Raw genomic sequence first — 18845 nt, 5'->3', positions numbered from 1 at the left:
GTAAGCGTTGGAGGTGGCGTTGGATAGGGAGGGTGATGCGTCAGTGAGTGCTTATCAGTATCAGTATATGTATGTGTGTGCGTGTCCATAGTTGAGCTGAGACAGTGTCCTTCGCCCCGCCAGGCTAAGTAAACAATCTTCCAGCCAACCCAGGTGGCCTTGTAGGGAATGGGAAGGAACAGTTGTTCGGCTCCAGCCTTGAGCCCACAGCTGGCGCCGAAGGGGTAGCCGCATTATGATGGTAATTTTTCTTTTGCAAACAACTCATGAGAATTTCAAGCTGTTTTTAACACTCCGACACTGGTCTCTCAATCTCCCGTTAATAGCTGCGAGTTTCTCCGTGATGTTATTAGCCGTCGATTCTGTGGTCTTGTCACTCTTTTTTGCTCACATAGCAGATTGTGAGACCTCACAACCGCAGCCAACTGATCCGAGATGTTGCTTCCGCCCAGAGATGTTGTTCTGAGTTGATGGTGACAGCACCTTGGTGCGTTTAGGGTTGTAGACATGGACAAGAAAGCTGCTGAAGTTCAAACTGAGCATGAAAATGGAGAAGAAAAGTGACTTTTAGTGACTTTGACTGCGACGTGGTTGCCAAAGTATTTCAAAAACTGCTGATCTACTGGGATTTTCCCCCATAACCATCTCTACGGTTTACAGAGAAAGACCCGAAAAAGAGAAAATATCCAGTGAGCGTCAGTGCTCTGGGTAAAAACTTGTTACTTTGTTAATGCCAGAGGTCAGAGAAGAATGAAGGCAACAGCAAATCAAATAACCACTTGTTACAATAAAGGTATGCAAAAGAGCGTCTCTGAACACCCAAAGCAGATTCATCCTGTCTTGTACTAACAGTGTGACATGACAGTGAGTTCAAATGCTCAAATGGCCTCCACAGTCAGCTGATCTCAGTACAATAGAGCCTCTTTAGGATGTGGTGAGAAAGGAGATCCTCATCATAGATGTGCAGCCAACAAATCTGCAGCAGCTGTGTGATGCTAACATGTCAATATGGGCCAAAATCTCTGAGGATGTTTCCTGCACCTTGTTGAGTCTGTGCCGTGAAGAATTAAAGCACTTCTAAAGGCAAAAGCAGGTAGCTACAGTATGTACTGAACTGGCTGGTAAGTGTAGCCATGTTCCTAAATTAAGAACAGCTGGGTAGTGAAACCTGTATTTCAAACTCCCGCAGTGACAAATCTGATGTTACTTTCAGCTGCTCCCTTATTCACAGGGGGCGCCACAGTGGGTAGCTCCACATGTTTGATTTGGCAGATGTACTTTTTTTTTTTTTAAACTCCGGATGCTTTTCCTGATGCAACCCCAAAGGGATTTGTCTCTTCTCCTGGGATTGTAGAAGGACTTTTCACTCATTGGGTAAATGTGTAAACTGCTACACTATGGAACTGATCCCGTGCTAATCAAACAGGTTTTTTCAAACTGAATTCTTCTGAGGACAACAAACATTTTCAACCCATAAGCTTCTCTAAATTGTAATAATTCCTTAGATATATTAAAACTTTAATACTTAAATGAACCATACGTGTTTTTTGTTTTTTTGTAAAACTCATGGTCTTTCATACAATTTACATCTACACTATAATGTAAGGAATGCTTTCTTAACGTTACCTGTACCTTACTGTTATTATTGTAATTTTAGATTTTACTATATAACCCACTGGGAACAAAAGCAATGCCACTAATTATTGTGGGGGGGAAAAATCAACTTTTATATCAACATTTTGAAGTAATTGTTTTTAAGTATTTTGAGTGTGTTTCAAACATCTGGTGTACAAGATTACGAAGAGACACTTTTTCAACATTAACATAAAAACATATATGTGATTATACATAGATCACATCTGCGCTGATAATACTATTTGAACTTTAATGCATTTATAAAAAGATGAATACTGATATGAACTGTCATTACCAATGACAAGTATTTTTTTTAATGGAGGACTTGTTTTTATTATGAAATTTCTTATTTACTGTTATTTACTGTTTTCTTATTTACTGTTTTCTGAAAAATATGAAGTTTCTCAAAAAGGAGAATACAAGATGCTGTTTTCAAGTTTCTGCAATCCTTTTATTTTTTACAGCAAATGATAAAAAATAATAATAAATTACAAAAATATAATGATCTAATGCTCATTTTAGTTTAGTTTTTTTTTTTTTTTACATCATTACACCTTTCATTTTAATACTATAAATTACTTCATAGTCTGGTGAAAGACATAGTGACACTGTGTGATGAATATGTTTTTTATATTGTGGCTAAAATACAGTAAAATAGATTATAGTTGTCCTGATTTTGCTCAAACGGTGTCACGAAACTTTGTGTTGTACTTCGGCTGTTCTAAAATGCTGGGCAAGGCAGCAAGAATTGATCAGAAATACAGTCTCGGTGGCACAGCACTGCCATCTGCTGATGCGCAAAGATTTTAAAAAAGATTGAAGCACCTTCTCTTCACGAGTCTTTATCTCATCTGCCTCAGTTAAGTCTCTTTTCCCGCTAATGGTCTTGTCTGTCTACTGTAAAGCTCATCGTAACAATGTCCTCGATCCCAGCCTGCAGCTCATCGTGCTCCTGCACGGCGGAGACTCCTTTAGGGGTCCCGGTCAGGATGAGATCCCCTTCCTCCAAGGTGATGAAGTCGCTGATGTAGCTGATGAGATATGGGACGGAGAAGATCATCTGAGAGGTGCAGCCGCTCTGTCGAAGCTGATCATTTACTTTCAGCCACAGGCTGACCTTCCCCGGGTCAGGGATGCGCTCTTTGGGGATGAACTCGCTGACAGGACAGGAGGTGTTGAAAGCCTTGGCCATGGTCCAGGGCAGACCTTTGGACTTGCACTCGTCCTGGATGTCTCGGGCTGTCATGTCCAAGCACAGAGCATAACCCGCAACATGCTCCATAGCGGCGGACTGCGGGATGGCCGTGCCCCCTTTCCCGATCACCACCCCCAGCTCCACTTCATGGTGCAGATTAGTGGTGTAAAGGGGCACCAAGATAGGCGAGCCCTCTCTCACATATGCAGTAGGAGGCTTCAGGAACAAGACAGGCTCCTTAGGAATCGCGTTTTTCAGCTCTTTGGCGTGATCCGCATAGTTTCTCCCAACGCAAATGATCTTCCTCCCCCATTCCCAGAACCGGGAAATATTCCGTGCTGTCATCGTGGAGAACCGTGAGCGGTTTCGGCTGCCTTGATGCAGTCAGCACGAGTGTAACTAAACTTTGACCGACACCGTTTGACCGCTCCGGAACATCAACCTACGGCAAGCCTGAAGGGACATGCGCAGAGCACAAACGTCGAATCAATGCTATCTTATTTGAGATAATTACTGGGACTAAAATGTAAAACAACACCACTTACTAACTTTATTAAACTACTCTTGTGCAGAATTACGTAAACAAGTTAGACAGTCACGTGTAACTTGTTTACGTAAATAAATACGTAGATAGATCATTCCCGATCTATCTACCCGAGACTTGATTGGCGGAGCCTTGGAGGGCAAAGGTCAAAGGGAGCGTAGGCGGAACTGAACCAAAACCCAACTTTTCTGGTTTGCACAAACGTGATAAGACTTTAGCTACTGTTGTTATGTTATTCAAGTCACTAGTAGGGAGTGCCTGCACTCTATTAGGAGCTGCGACAGCCTTAAAATTCGGTACGTCCACACGGTTTTCTCTCATTTTCAGCCCGCGAAGGTTTAGCGTAGTTTTCGCTTGCTTCGCTGCCGTTAGGTGGGTAGATGGCGTTTGTTCGTTTGTTTATGTTTTGTCGTCTTAAGATGGGGGGGGAGCTGTCACATGAGCACAGCCGGCCTGTCTGAGCTCATACCCGTTTCCTCTTATATAACCTCCTCTATGACAGTCATATCGGTGTAATTAATTAGCGTGCCCACAAAAAATCCAACACCGAAGCGTGTTAACGTGTGGCGTTCACTTGTCCAGCGGGGCGGTGAGGTGTGTTAAGTTTCTCGCGTTTGTGGCATTAAACGAATGTAAGGCAAGGAGTATGTGAATATATTACAGAGGTACAGGGGACTAGAAGTTAAACTGTCCCGATTTCTGTCTGATGTGGCTCGGTGTTAAATATTGACTTTTATCCCCTCATGAAGCTCCGGTGGAAGTCAAGGCCCAGGCAGCCGCCCTCCTTCACAGTGTGGTCAGGAAATCTAATCTGGTGGAGCAAGCAAACATGAAGATTGAACTGCTCCCTGCGCTGTCTGACAACTACATGTACCTACTGATCGATGTGGACTCCAGAGAAGCAGCTGTTGTAGACCCCGTGGAGCCAATAAAGGTCTGTTCAGTCACTGTATCATATCAAGTAATGTTATATAAACCAGTTGACAACACTTTAACACCAATGCAGAAAGTCTACCTACAAGTGATTGTGTTAACCTTTACACACTATTCAAGTCAAAATTGTGTCCTTTTACAAATATTTGATAGCAACATAGTTTTCTTTTTGTTTTGTCTTTTATTTATTTTTTTATTTTGAGCCTGAAAGTATTATTATTATTATTATTATTGTTGTTATTACTATTATCATTATTATTATAATTATTACATGATATGGTATCTGAGGAAGTGTCTAGTTACAGGACAGTTTGCAGTTTGTTCAAGGTGCAATTGTACCTGCTGCCAGTTCACCTGAGGTTAGTGTGTGTGTGAGGAATAACCAAGTTAAATTAAGTATTTACTACACAGAGTACTGTAGTAGTTGCTTCATTTAAATGAGAGAAAGTGTGTGAAATAGTTTAGACACTTTTTTTGTTTAGTTTTTGTGTTTCTGGCTGACTTTATGACTATACCTAAAATGATCCAAAATCTTATACTGTTGTACAGGTGCTACAATCTTTTGTAAACTGAGGCTGTTTGTGATGAAATGTGATTTTTAGATCTACCAGTGTGGGTCAAATTTAAAAAAAAAAGTGGTTTTAGGGAATCTTGTGTGCAAGTCATGCCTATGTGGGTTTTTTCCTTCTTTATTTTTTATTGGACAGACGTGACAGACGTCAAGGGGGACCTTGACACTGTCACGTAGACTGTCTGCGTCCTCACTATATTTGCCCAGGTTCCCACAGAGACCGGTACCAGCTGGTCTGTGAGATGGAGTGATCTCCAAACAGTGCACGAGAGGTTACATAGATGTCAGTGAGTGCCTTTAGGGATGGTGCCTTGACACAGACATGAGATTTGAAATGACTCAGCATGATGGTGCAATGGTTAGAAGTATTAGGATTGTTGCCTTTCAGCAAGATTATAAAGATACCTGAACTGGCATTTAGGTGAGTGTGGGAAACACTTGCGCAAGTTCCACACATGCAAGGTGTCCTACCACTGCCCTGAATAAACACATTAGTTTGCAATGAACAAGTTATTGAATTATTATAGATTTTGTTATAGGCTGCAGTTACAAGCAGTTTTTTTTGTGACATATCAAGGGGCAGTGTTTAACAGTTGTAATAGTTTTGCATTGTTATATAATAAATCCCAAAAGTTGAGGTCATTAACATTTTCACTTTGAGTAGAATATAATTAAATCATAATTTCTCTCCTGCTTTCAAGTATTAGATTTTTTTTTTTTCACTAAAAATGAATCTTGTAAATCTCAAAAATACACTATCTGGTCTCTGAAACATTAATTAAGCATTAATCATCCAATTTTCTTAGATATGCTATTTATGCATATTCTATTTATGTAATCTGTAGTTCAAAATGTTGTATAAACATTTATACCAATTCTTAGCATGGGTCAAAACTGACCCCAACCATATTCTGAAGGCTTGAAATGCGAACAGTTTATAAGGGTTAAAATAGTCATTCATCAATGAGAATACATATAGTGTTCAGCATCATAACTCTGAGAGAATCCACTCTGCGTTTTGCTGGTGATATTGTGGACTTAAGAAAAATATATTATTGTTGTTGTTATTATTATTATTATTATTATTATTATTATTATTATTATTATTGTTGTTGTTGTTGTTGGGTGTAGGTCAAAACATAACCCTAGACTACTGAAAACACTACGTAATTCTATCCAAGCGTGATAGATTTCTTCTTATTTATGTATTTATTTATTTTACTATTTTTATTTCATTATTTTTGTATGGGAGGTGCCTACTTTCAGGACAGTTTGCAGAAAGGTGCAGAGTACCTTATATCAGTTTGAGGTTAGTGTGTATGTGAGGTTAAGTATGTACTGGATAGAATACTGTAACTGTTGCAGGAAAATGCATCCAATCTTTTTATTCAGAGAATACTGAGAATGAAATTTGATATGATGTGCATTTTTATCTGCCCGACCTTTGTTTGGGCATTATAATGATATGTAGTGAAGGACAGACACGACTTTCCAACTACGCAGTAGTCCTTAGTTTGGAAGAAGACCAATCTCCTTTCAACTATATACAGAATCTGCGTAGTTTGAAAGTCTACTATCAAGTCAAAGGTATTTATAATATTAGAAAATATCAAGTATTTGGTCATTGCTACATTTAAAACTAGCGTGTGAGTAAGAAATACCAATTTGATGTTTTCAGCAAGTTTTCAGCAAGTCCAAAATCCAAGAACCCTGACTGGCCCTAATAAATTAGTAGTAGGGCCCAAATCTGTGAATTCTCCATAGAAAAAGCTGTAACAAACACCTTTTTCTCTCCTATTCTTCATTAAGACCTTTAATAACTAATTGTTGTTGGATACTTATTGATAAATTAAGTAGTTATATTGGCATGGCTCCACTCAGCATTTTTTTTTTTGTGTGTGTGCTTTGAACAGGTTGTTGAAGCTGTCCGAAAGCATGGTGTAAAACTCACCACAGTTCTAACCACCCATCACCACTGGTAAGCTGCTGCTTATTTTATAACATTGATGAATTTTTTTTTTTCCAAGATTATTTGTCCATAATAAGTAAGCTAAAAAAATACTTATTGTACCTGTTAAGGCAAAAGATACATTTTATATTCATCACCATTACCATTAATATAACCACGTTCATATCCAGCGTGCTGTGTGAACAAAGTATTAGGTCCACTCTGATCATGGAAGGCTGTGACTGCAAAGTAACCTACCTACTGTACTGTACGGTACTCACTCAAAATTTGTAAAGTCTTTTTTAGGACAAGGAATGCTTGAATATTTCTCCACCAGTTTCTCACGCAGGGCTGCAGTAGGAGTCAAGTGATTTTGTTTGCTTTGATTTTCTTTCTTTTAATTTTCTCATGCTGATGTACATCTTACTACCTGGTCACATGCTGCATTTAGCAGCAGCATTCTCCAGTCTAACAAAGTGCTTCTAGGAAAAGCTTGTGGCAGACATTGTGTTTAGCTTGATGCTGGCTGACAACACAGACCACAAACTACCTGCATCATTATACTAGCATTACTATAGTAATGGTGCAAATAGCCTGCAAGAGAAGGAATGATGGCCTAAAAGGTGTTGCTGTGCAAACATGATCCCAAAACATCAAGTCAGAAGATGCTCCTACTACTTAAGACGTCATCACCCTGCCCATTTCCTGTCATTATGTTTCCCAGAAATCGGCAAATTGTCTTGATTGTTTTGCTGTGAATACCATTTACTGGTATTAAACGCTACTGCCCACTAAATGCACGCTTTATAAATAAACATTTGCTTTGGCTTCTTATGCTAAGAACCTGCTAAACCTGTATTGGACAAAAGAGTAATACCAACACACTAATTTTCTGTTTTAGGGATCATGCCGGTGGAAATGAGAAGATGTTGAAACTAATGCCAGGTCTGAAGGTCTATGGAGGGGATGACAGAGTTGATGCCATTACAAAGAAAGTTTCTCATTCCAACACTTTCAAAGTGAGACGAGCAAACTCTCTGCTCTGTGGTCCAACTATAAGCTTCAAATGAACTTATGTTTTTCTCTCCTCAGGTTGGCTCACTCCATGTTAAATGCCTTTCTACTCCTTGTCACACGACTGGTCACATTTGTTACTACGTGACCAAAGAAAACAGCACTGAACCACCAGCTGTCTTTACAGGTGTGGTTACTTAAGTTAAACATTTATATGAGATAAACTGCGAGTGTAAATAAAGACATGTTTTGTGTGAACTTAAAGGCCCTAAGAACTCCTGTTTTTCCCATGTAGGGGATACTCTGTTTGTGGCTGGCTGTGGGAAATTTTTTGAGGGTACAGCAGAGCAGATGCACAAAGCCTTGATAGAAATTCTGGGGCGCCTTCCTCCTGAAACGGTAACTGCAAACATAGGCGTTAATTTTACAGATTTTTAGGATGGAAAAGGAAAGACTTAAATTCTTCAGTAGTTGATGAGTTAACTTTGCTGTATGTTTAAGGTGTGTGACTAACTTTAGCGTGTTTGTGTTTAAGCGTGTCTATTGTGGTCATGAGTACACCGTCAACAATCTGAAATTTGCACGTCATGTGGAACCGCACAATGAAGTAATTCAGAAGAAGTTGGCCTGGGCAAAGGTACGTGATTCATACAGTAACCACTTCAAATCAGTTATCCTTAATTAATTAAAACAACTTTGCAATTTTTGTGTATTTATCTGTCTGTAGGAGAAGTGCAGCAACGGAGAACCAACTATTCCGTCCACTCTGGCAGATGAATTCACATTTAACCCCTTTATGAGAGTAAAGTATGTATAACTTCATTAAAAACAGCCTTGTGAAAAAGAGTTTTCACAGGACTTAATGTAGTCTTGTAAAAAACTAAGTACAGCAATACTACTTCTATAGGAATTTAGAGAATAAGCAGTAGCCAGATGCTGCTAATGAATTGGACTTAATTAACTGATGATCAGCGAGTGTGGACTTGTAGAAAAGCTGACATTTGGGCAGTTTGCTGGTCTGGTGCATTTAGGGGTCTGTTAATATAACTAAGGTAATACAAGTCTTCCCAGGAGTAGATGTCCCGGCACAATCATCTAACAGTCAGACTGTAATGCTCAGAGAAAGTGAAAAAAAGAGAGCTCCATCTTAAACTTGACAGGCATAATTTAGTATGTTAAATGTAAAAGTTTGTGACATTACAATTAGAAAAATGCTGAACAAGTAGGGCTGGTTTGGAAGGGTTGACAGGAGAAAGCCTCTTCTCTCTACAAAGAACATGGCAGCATGACTTAAACTTTGTAAAGTTGGATCAAACCACAATTGCCTTTGGACAGACGACACAGGAGTGGAGATGTTTGGCCATAATGTACAGCGCTAACACAGCATATTTGAGGTGTTATTGGGGTGATGATTTGGGCTTGTTTTGATCCACACGACCTTGGACATGTTGTCCAAAAGAATTTTAGAATCAAATGTGAGGTTATCTGTCCGGAACTTAAACCTTGGCCCAAATTGGATCATCAACAGGATGACGCACAGAAGCAAATCTATACCAGCATTGCTGAAACCAAAAAGAGTGGAGGTGTTGCAGTGGCGCAGACAAAGTCCAGACCTTAATCCTGATTAAAATGCTGTGGTGGGACCTTAAGAGTGCTGTGCAAAAACAAATGCCCACAACTATCAATGAACTGAAGCAACGTCATGTAGAGGAGAGTATGTCGAAATTCCTCTGCAATGATGTGAGAGACTGTGAGTCATACAGGAAGTCATTACTTATTGCTGCTAGAGCTGGTCTACAAGCTACTGAACCTGGGGTGCACTTACTTAGTACAGGGCCCTGTGAAATTTCTCTTTTTCACATCACTGTAGTAGTAATTACAGATGATTATAATTTGTTTTGAGGTACCTACAGTGAGAGTGCTGCCTGACTACATTTGTTTCCCCCCCCCAATGTGTAATTTAGAGAGCCGTCCGTTCAAGAGCATGTGAAGCAGACAGACCCTATCGAGACCATGAGAAGTCTTCGGAAGGAAAAAGATAATTTCCGAGTGCCCAAGGAGTGAAAGTGCACCAGAGTTGGCATTTCAACTGATTACAACACTGCAAGCTGTCAATTATATACTCAAAGAAATACCTGCAACTAATCTGTAAACCGACTGGAAAAACAGCACATCCATTGCATTGACTTTAACTCAAGGTCCATTTTTTTTCTATCACAGTGTTCAGCATAACATATTAGACTATAAATCTATAAATAAGTCATTCTTTTAGATATATTTGAGTTTTTTGGGTTGGCAGTTTTAAGGAATAAATGGCCATTATTTGAATGTTTTAAAATGAGAAAAATGTAGTTATTCTGTAAATGTATCAGAAAAGTTATTTAGTCTTATGCTTTAATATATTGATGTTCAAACTACTGTTTCACTCAGCGTTTAAACATTTAACAAGACGAGGACCACATGAGTAACAAATGTTGGCGTATGTGGACACTTTCTGTGAGTTGGTTTAATAATAGGTAATCATTTCTTCGCCTACAAAGATTTGTATCAATGTTTCTTCATGTCATTTATTTTCACGCTTGCTTAAAAGATGCTAGTTTGGTTGTTTATGTGCAAAATACAGCATAGCTGCCTTTACATATAAGTAATCAAAGCGATCTGTGAGCTCAGCCTTGTCTACCTCTTGTGTCAGCATTGTTAGAAACCCCAAATCATATTTTGCTCGTAAAGTAAAATCTTTCAAGGACTATTGCATGAAACAATTTGGAAAAAGCAATAAAGCACATTTGTTTCAGTAGGTTCACACAAAGGTTTGTGTCAATAAATTGTGTCATAAGCAAAATATATTCCTGATGCAGAATAAGGCCATTAAAACTGTTATATTCTCATATACATCTCATATTATTGGATTATTACAGTAGTAGAAGTTTTCCTTTGGCGAACGCTTTCATCGGTGTTATCTAACTTTTCCAGTTACATTTTGGGAGATGCTTTGGGTTATAATTGCTAAATCTTGTCTATTAGCAAACCATGGAATTAAGCTTCTCTCATGTCTTAATATGATGAAAGTATTAAGAAGCAGGTCCGGTAGCATTTTTTAAAAATAATTATTATTTTGTTTCATTTAGTAGGTGATTGATGTGGACACATTATTATTATTATTAGGACTGTGTGCACACAGTCCTAATAATGCAATTGAGAGGAAAAAAACAAATGTGTAAGCACATTATGGATATGTAGCCATACTTAATCTGTGGGTTACTCAGAAACAATAGTTGTGGGCCTTTCAAAGAAGTCCGGAAAAGGGAACCACAGTTTATAAAATGTGTTTTTTCACCCACAAACTGTATATCTATTTTTTTCTAAATCCATACAGGACATATCTTTTACCCATTGCACATACGAGGGGGGGAGAAGAGTCTTTCCACTTAAGTAAAATAGCTCATCTGGCCAGCAGTAATGAAAAGTTTAATGTTCTGTGTCTGGAGTTGGGCACCTTCAGGTTCTGGCCCGCACCAAACAGCACAGAGTGACTCTGGTTTAATTTGATGCTGCATGACTTCAGACATTATATAGAAAGCAGAGGTCCAAAAGTTGGCCAACGAAGGACAGGACCAGTGCATATGAAGTAATCTACCAGGGGCACCCCCACACCTTCTACAGGTTGGGTCTGCCTCTGGCACCAACTTAGCCCTTAAATTCAATCTTAAATTGAATGAGTGTGTGTCGAGCACACATTGATATATTGTGAACTTGGCCAAGGATAGAGTCCCACAGTTCTTTTGTCAAATGAGAGTTAAGGTGCTGTTCCCATTTAGATTTGATGGCAGCTACTGAAGAACATTTTAAATTGGAAATTGAATTGTACAAGGCTGATATTATGCCCCTAGAGGCTGGATTGACTATTAAAAAGCCATACTTTATCCATTGTTTAGTAATTTGAACTATATAAATGCACCACATTCATGTTTGCTTCTATATAAAAACTCTTTGCAAAATAATGATTAGCCATCCTAAAAGGTGTCAGATAATGTCTGAAAATGCCTATTCATGCTTTACTAATAGTTAATTACTATTATAAAATAATTATAGTCTTTAACAATGTAAAAATGTGAATATTTATTTGAAATTTTAGATGTTAATAATTTAACTGGTTTTTATTTTTAACCAAGGCTTGTACATTTCCAGGGGCAGAGAAGCATGAATCAAGAAAAAACACATTGATAAATAAGCCCCTACGACACACACACGCACACACACGTATATATTTGTAACAAATTTAAAGGCGTTTGACTGTTTCCAGCTCGATTAAAAGGTCTTAGTTTTGACCCTTTGATTACACGATGTCGCGATAACTTCTTCGTCTGACAGAAATGTGAGTTAATAATTTGAAGAGGATGGGCACAGTCCAGCTGCAATAAACGACCTGATCGGATACACTTAAAGAGAGGTAGCTCTTCTCTGATTTCTTTAAAACTATTTTTAGATTTTAGAGTCATGTGACATCATCAGGAAGTACTCGGCTACATGACACTGTAGTTTACGGGCTGGCGCAGCTTACACCGGCCAGCATGCTTATATCGACTATCTGTTTATGCTTGACGAAGTATTTAACATCTCATGCAGAAGACAGGTGCGTTCAAGTAAATGATTCATACGTTGACTAATCAAACCTCTTCTTGAAGCGTCGCTCACTGTGGTGCGCATGCGTGTGCGGGTACCATGAAGGTAAAGGTGATCTCCATCCTGGAAGACAACTACATGTACCTGGTGATAGAGGAGCAGAGCAAACAGGCGATAGCTGTGGACCCGGCTGTGCCACACCGGGTGAGAGACATTGTTGTGCCTGTGATTTAAAAATGGCGTCATACTTCAGAAAAGACTTAAACTTATTTTGTTGATCATCTATGTATCTAACAAAACAAGGAAACAGTTTAAAAAACGATTCAGTGAAAAATCGAAGACTGGTTTGTTAAAAATAAGGAAATTTTAAAAAGCAATAAGCAATATTCATAGATACTGTAGAGAAAGTGCACTACAGATACCATACTTGCTTTGAGAGTGTTTATGGAGAGGTCGAGGTATACAGAGGTCAAAAGGAATTGCACTGTCTCCAGAGAAAGCATGATAGGGTGCAAAGAGACGCACTCTGGAAGTCAGTATGAGGAAGTGAGGAGTGACAGAGAAGTAGGGTGATGCAGGACCTGTATGAGGACAGCGAGATGGTGGTGAGGTGTGTTTGCTATGATGACGGTCAGGCAGGAGTCTCTGTGGGGACTATCATGTTTGCAGCAGACACTGTGATTTGTAGTGAGAGTGAAGCAAAACAGAATACATGTGTGTGTGAATGAGAGGGCGACAGGTGTGAATCTGCAAGGGGCAAAAGAAGGGAAGGTGGATCAGTTTAAATATGAGCCAACAAAAGAAGAAGAATTTTAGGGCTGCAATAAATGTTTGCTTTCCTCAACATTTAATGCACTTTTTACATTCTCCTACTATTACACTTTTCTGAAGCTAAAACAATCATAGGACAAAGAAGCTGCACCTGAGGACTGTTTGGCTGTTTTGCTTTAAAAGTGACTGGATGTTTTTTTTTTCCCCCCCACAGCTGCTAGAAATAGTGAAACGAGAAGGCGTCTCCTTGATAGCTGTTCTCACCACACACCATCACTGGTAAGAGGAGCATTTCGTGTCAGGTAACAACACTGCAAAGCATCTCAGTCAAATTGAGGCTAATGGAGTAATTTGGTGCCTCTGCTTACTAGGGACCACGCTCGTGGGAATGAGGCTCTGGTGAAGGAGGTCCCTGGCCTGAGGGTGTACGGGGGAGACGATCGAATCGGGGGTCTGACGGATAAAGTGACAAATGCGCAGGAACTGAAGGTGTCCACAAAGCGCTTACAGGAGCTCGATGAAGATGCTGTTTAGCTGCGTTTTGAAATTTTACAAACCTGTTGTCTTTTTGAGTTCTGATTTTTTTTTTGCCTCGTTGTCCTTTTCTTCATCTGCAGTTTAGCTCCATCAATGTGAGGTGCCTGTTTACTCCCTGCCATACCTCTGGTCACATGTGCTACTTTGTTTGGGAGGATGAGTGCACTGACGCCCCTGCTGTGTTCACAGGTCTTTTTCTGTACACATAAAGAATCAGTGCACCGGTTGAAATCCAAGACACTAGTAGATTTCGCCATACCGCTTCTGACTGTACAGTAAAGGCAAAAAAATGACTCAGTTCATGTTGCAACTGTTGTGTCTTCAGGCAAATAATCTTAATAACTGATTTCTGAGTGGCTAGAGATATGAATACTATAAGTTGTCCATGTTGTGTGCGATGACAAAAACTGACCACTGCCTCCTGTGACATCCCCTTGTCCTTTCTTTGGGTTGCTAGGGGATACGTTGTTTATTGGTGGATGTGGACGGTTCCTTGAGGGTACAGCAGAGCAGATGTACCACAACCTCACCCAGGTGCTTGGTTCCCTACCTCAAGACACGGTTAGTGGAAATAAGAAATGCTAACTGTTTGCGTATGCGTGTGTGTACGACCTCTACAGGGTTAACAACAGCTAGCATGACCTCAGATAAGTCTAAATCACTATAGTGAATCATCACTCCACAACAATCAGTGAATTGAGGGCAGGACTGGCTCTCTTTTCACCCTTCATAGTACAAACTGTCTTAAAAATGGCACAAAGCCCAGAATGAGTAAAGACACTGAAGCTGTGCTGTGAGCTAATCCCTACTTTAAATGAGACTTTGTTCGTCTTTTAGAAGGTGTTTTGTGGGCACGAGTACACCATAAAGAACTTGAAGTTTGCCATGCTGGTGGAGCCAGAAAATGAAAAGGTTAAGGAGATGCTGAGCTGGGCCAGGGTGAGCATGATACAGGAAGCTGCTACAAGAATAAGGCTTGCAGTTTTCTCTGGTGTTAGCCTGTCTCCTGATATGCAAATATATACAGATTACATAGTAGGTGGTCCACAACTATTTCCAGTGTGTTAAAGGCATTTCAGTTAGATCATTGTTGTTGTTTTTTTTTAAATATCTTAGACAACAATGGTGGTCTGTTGCACAGATAAGTAATCTATTACAGGCTTTTGCTGCACAGAGAATAGTCCAAGCCTTAATCTTTAAATACATTTAAATATGTTTATACCAGGTTTTTTAAAGCGTTTACTGTCTCTGCAGGCAAGAGATGATGATGACAAACCCACAGTGCCATCTACACTGATGGAAGAATTCGAATACAACCCTTTTCTTCGTGTCTCGTGAGTCTGGATGTTTATGTATGGCATATATAGAGTGATGGGTCAGGTGAAACACAATTACTTTAAAATCAAGTTAGTCACTATAAGCAACCTTTATTTCCTGTTCCAGAAACAAAAACTCCCTTTGTGGGAAACCCTTTGGGTCATTTCCAGCTCTATGCTTTACCAGCTTTGCATCATTCACAGTTTAAAATAACCCTTGTTTATGTTATAATGGCTCTTGGAACTGCCTCCTACTACTGTAACTAACTTTCCTCTGATTGGCTACCCCTCACAAACAGATTAGATACATTTTCTAGTCACGATTCATCTTTGTTTATATTTTGCTCAGAAAATGGGAAATGGGTGGAGGGATTCATTGAAACAGCTACAAACATATACATGGAAATAAAAGTATATAAGACAAAAACATATTCTGTATAATTCTAAGAAGCTTTAAAGTTAATATTTAATATGACCACCTTTATTCTTTAATACAGCCTGAACTCTCTTAGAGAAGCTTTCTCATCATTTCTTTAAGTAGTCTTCAGGAAAAGTCTTCCAGACTTCTTGAATTAGCTTCAAAGCTCTTTTTTTTGGATCATGGCTGCTTTTTGTTCTGTTTTCTGTCCAGATGATCCCACACTGCTTCAAAAATGTTGCAGTCCAGCCTCTGGGGAGGCCAGTCCATGACTAATAGTGTTTCACTGTTTGTTTTTCTATCCAAATGTGATTTTACTGCATTGACAGTGTCGTTTCCACATTGCACTGATCTTCAGTGCAGTTCTTGTGTAATTTGGCATACCTCAGCTTTGCCTCCCTGTCCTTAAAAATTGCTTCTTAACAGCCACCCTTCCACTTCCTGCGGCTGAACAGATTTTCCTATTTGTTAATGGCATGACTTTCAGATGGTGTTCATCTGCTATCAAAATATATATATATATATATATATATATAGAGGAGACGGAGGTGTCGTTTGGTCTTGCTTCCCGTGAGCTAGCCAGGGAGCACAGCCGTTTATTGACATCTGCAGAAGAACACTGCCGCTAGCTAACTGCTCAGCGCGGCAACCGCACAGCAACAACAACACACAGGGCGCCCTCTGACCCCGGAAGGACACACCGTCGCAGCGAGAAGGCGTCACCCGTCACTATGGCAACATAAACAAAACATAACTGTACAAACAGAACCCCGAACAGCCCTGACCCGCTACATAGCCCCCACCTAAGGGGTCAGTCGTCCCCGACGACCCCATTACCCCACACAAAGTCCTGCAAATGTCCAGGTGCCTTCTTTTGGCGCACCGGCCGGTCACGACCGGCGGGGGAAAAGTCACTCGGGTCAGAACATGGGGTGCCACCATCATCCCACTTCTGACACCAATGTGGCGAGCTCAGACAACGAGGAGACGGAGGTGTCGTTTGGTCTTGCTTCCCGTGAGCTAGCCAGGGAGCACAGCCGTTTATTGACATCTGCAGAAGAACACTGCCGCTAGCTAACTGCTCAGCGCGGCAACCGCACAGCAACAACAACAACAACACACAGGGCGCCCTCTGACCCCGGAAGGACACACCGTCGCAGCGAGAGGGCGTCACCCGTCACTATGGCAACATAAACAAAACATAACTGTACAAACAGAACCCCGAACAGCCCTGACCCGCTACAATATGCTGCTGAGAATATAGCCCAGAAGAAGCGTATAGTATAGCTTTTATTTTGGAAAGAGCCATTTCTCTGTAATAAACTCTCTTTTCCAAAGATGAGTGATTCCTCAATCAGATACAGGGCTTGCAAAATCGCTAGCCCGGGACGTCGGGGCTAGCGATTTTGCGAATATATGTCAATGCTTTTGCATTCTTTCGGAAATGTAGCTGGGTAATTATGTCATTGGCATCGGTGAGCCACTGTCAATATGTGACATATTGAAATCGCGTTTGAATTTGCGCTTGTTTTTTGCTTTCACTTTGCAATCGCGCGAACTGTGTATAGAGAGCGACAGCACTGATCTGTGAGTGATGATAATTTGCGCACCAATTCCTCTGACATCGTCTTATCAATCGTTAGCTTACTATGCAAACATGACAAGTGAAATCTCCCGCAGCAAGCTTAAACATATGAGAGGTTGATCGCGCAGAGAATCGCTGAGTCTGTGTGTGTGTGTGTGTGTGTGTGTGTGTGTGTGTGTGTGTGTGTGTGTGTGTGTGTGTGTGTGTGTGTGTGTGTGTGTGTGTAAAAGCAGCAGGATATATATTTTAGTTCTGCTGAGCCAAATAAGACAGGTCAGGGTGAAGAAGTGACAGCCAAAGAAAAGCTTACCACAAAACGGAAAAGTTATGACAAATCAGACTATAAGGCAAAAAGAAAGTGCAGCTTTATGGTTTCATGGACAAAAGAATTTCTGTGGCTGCAATATGACGAGCTAAATAACCAGGGCTGCACATAAGTGGTCCGCAGGTGCGCATTCGCTGTTACAAAGCAATTACTTTGGTGTTCCTCACCTCCAAAGAAATGTCAGAAGGAGTCCGAACCACAAAAGAAGCACGTATTCTCGGAAAAGTGGTTGCAGGAGGTGAGCTGGCTTCAAACAAATGATGAACGCACAGAGATGTGGTGCGGAATGTGCCGTGAAAATCCCACTCTAGCGGACAAAAACAGTGCTTTTTATATGGACGCAAACGCGCGTTGCAACTTCTTATCTGGTGCGCGTCTTTTATTTTGACAGCGAATGCGCACATGCGGACCACTTATGTGCACCCGTGTAAATAACATAATGTTCTGCCGGGTGTGTTGTTGGTTTTCTCTCGATTTCTGAGTCGACAAGCGCCTTTGTTACTGGGACCAGTCATTTTAAGAAAGGCCCCCATTAGAACCCATGAGAAATGCAAGAAATGCATTATTGCTCAGTCTGCAATATCTTTCCCAGAACAAACACCAATTGCAAATAACATACTAAAAATAAACCTGAAAAATCTGTTTAGAACAGCGTACTATGTTGCAAAGAGTGAACTACCACTGGCAAAATTTAGCAGTCTTTGCAAACTTCAAAAAGCAAATGGCCTAGATCTTGGTTCCACTTGTCTCTTACCCGTGACTTCAGTGGAAATTTCAAATTCAGGATCTGACACAGACTGATTCATGTCCTACACAGTTCTTACAAGTTCATAGAAATTTCTGTTCAATTAGAACCAAGTATTTGAGTTGATGATTGTAATTTTTATACAATGTTGTAATTTGTTTTTCAACAATTTTTTGATTAATGTTTTGTTTCCTTTACAATATTATACTTTAATGTATAATATTGTAAAGGAAACAAAACAGGAAACAAAACATCAATCAAAAAATTGCTCTCTTTTTTATTCGGGCTACTTAAATTTATTTTGGGCTACCAAAAACTGAAGAGTCCCTGCCCGAAGGGCTACCAGGGATTTTGAAATTTTGAGAGCCCTGAGATATATTTATTTTTTTAATTACTTTTGTTTCAGCAACATTAAATTTAAAAACTGTACTTAATGACAAATTAAAAAGGCATGAACATTTTTTTTGTATCGAAAAAATATCGAACCGTGACACCAAAGTATCGAACGAACCGTGAATTTTGTGTATGTTGCACCCCTAATATATATATATATATATATATATATATATATATATATATATATATATATATAATTATATATATATTTTTTTTTTTTTTTTTTTTAGGCGTGCCACTTCTTCTTTTGTCTTCCACTTGTCCAGTTTCCTCTCTTTCTTCTTCTTCT

At 39.8% G+C, this 18845-nt stretch overlaps 3 protein-coding genes across 5 annotated transcripts in view; 2 read left to right on the top strand and 1 right to left on the bottom strand.

The window, feature by feature from the left end:
* Window positions 1-222: 222 nt before the first annotated feature.
* Window positions 223-3389, bottom strand: fahd1 (fumarylacetoacetate hydrolase domain containing 1). Its single transcript, XM_042222214.1, has 2 exons — window positions 2461-3389; window positions 223-535 (listed from the first exon to the last, which is right to left on the bottom strand). The coding sequence occupies exon 1, from the start codon at window positions 3173-3175 to the stop codon at window positions 2513-2515; it is 663 nt and encodes a 220-aa protein (XP_042078148.1). The 5' UTR covers window positions 3176-3389; the 3' UTR covers window positions 223-535; window positions 2461-2512.
* A 114-nt stretch (window positions 3390-3503) lies between these two features.
* On the top strand, window positions 3504-10728 carry LOC102313351 (hydroxyacylglutathione hydrolase, mitochondrial). Of its 3 annotated transcripts, none has more exons than XM_005925424.2 (9): window positions 3504-3670; window positions 4124-4308; window positions 6792-6856; window positions 7728-7845; window positions 7919-8027; window positions 8136-8239; window positions 8376-8477; window positions 8568-8647; window positions 9805-10728. In XM_005925424.2, the coding sequence occupies exons 1-9, from the start codon at window positions 3604-3606 to the stop codon at window positions 9902-9904; spliced, it is 930 nt and encodes a 309-aa protein (XP_005925486.1). In that variant the 5' UTR covers window positions 3504-3603; the 3' UTR covers window positions 9905-10728. The 3 variants fall into 3 exon arrangements, with proteins under 3 accessions (XP_005925486.1, XP_005925488.1, XP_005925487.1); XM_005925426.3 differs by lacking the exon at window positions 3504-3670 and adding an exon at window positions 3728-3746; XM_005925425.3 differs by lacking the exon at window positions 3504-3670 and adding an exon at window positions 3819-3968.
* Window positions 10729-12139: 1411 nt separating this feature from the next.
* The window catches only part of LOC102313046 (hydroxyacylglutathione hydrolase-like protein), a 13908-nt gene continuing 7202 nt past the window's right edge, over window positions 12140-18845 (top strand). The window contains exons 1-8 of the mRNA XM_005925423.3: window positions 12140-12290; window positions 12526-12667; window positions 13449-13513; window positions 13606-13723; window positions 13852-13960; window positions 14229-14332; window positions 14609-14710; window positions 15026-15105. Coding sequence (XP_005925485.1) covers window positions 12563-12667; window positions 13449-13513; window positions 13606-13723; window positions 13852-13960; window positions 14229-14332; window positions 14609-14710; window positions 15026-15105 — 683 coding nt within the window. The 5' untranslated portion in view covers window positions 12140-12290; window positions 12526-12562. The remainder of the gene's footprint in view (window positions 12291-12525; window positions 12668-13448; window positions 13514-13605; window positions 13724-13851; window positions 13961-14228; window positions 14333-14608; window positions 14711-15025; window positions 15106-18845) is intronic.

This window comes from Haplochromis burtoni, unplaced genomic scaffold, assembly GCF_018398535.1.
Source record: "Haplochromis burtoni strain Fernald_Lab_line unplaced genomic scaffold, NCSU_Asbu1 Contig_81, whole genome shotgun sequence".
NCBI lineage: Eukaryota > Metazoa > Chordata > Actinopteri > Cichliformes > Cichlidae > Haplochromis > Haplochromis burtoni.
The sequence above is the reverse complement of the archived record's forward strand: the minus strand, read 5'-3'. Positions and strand labels throughout refer to the sequence as shown.

What these genes read in the sequence shown, in the direction of transcription:
- fahd1 (XM_042222214.1), bottom strand. Translation starts at nt 3,175, where the DNA reads ATGACAGCACGGAATATTTCCCGGTTCTGGGAATGGGGGAGGAAGATC.
- LOC102313351 (XM_005925424.2), top strand. Translation starts at nt 3,604, where the DNA reads ATGTTATTCAAGTCACTAGTAGGGAGTGCCTGCACTCTATTAGGAGCT. An exon ending in CTAACCACCCATCACCACTG is followed by an intron (nt 6,857 to 7,727) that starts GTAAGCTGCTGC and finishes TTTCTGTTTTAG; the next exon opens with GGATCATGCCGGTGGAAATG. An exon ending in GGCGCCTTCCTCCTGAAACG is followed by an intron (nt 8,240 to 8,375) that starts GTAACTGCAAAC and finishes TTTGTGTTTAAG; the next exon opens with CGTGTCTATTGTGGTCATGA.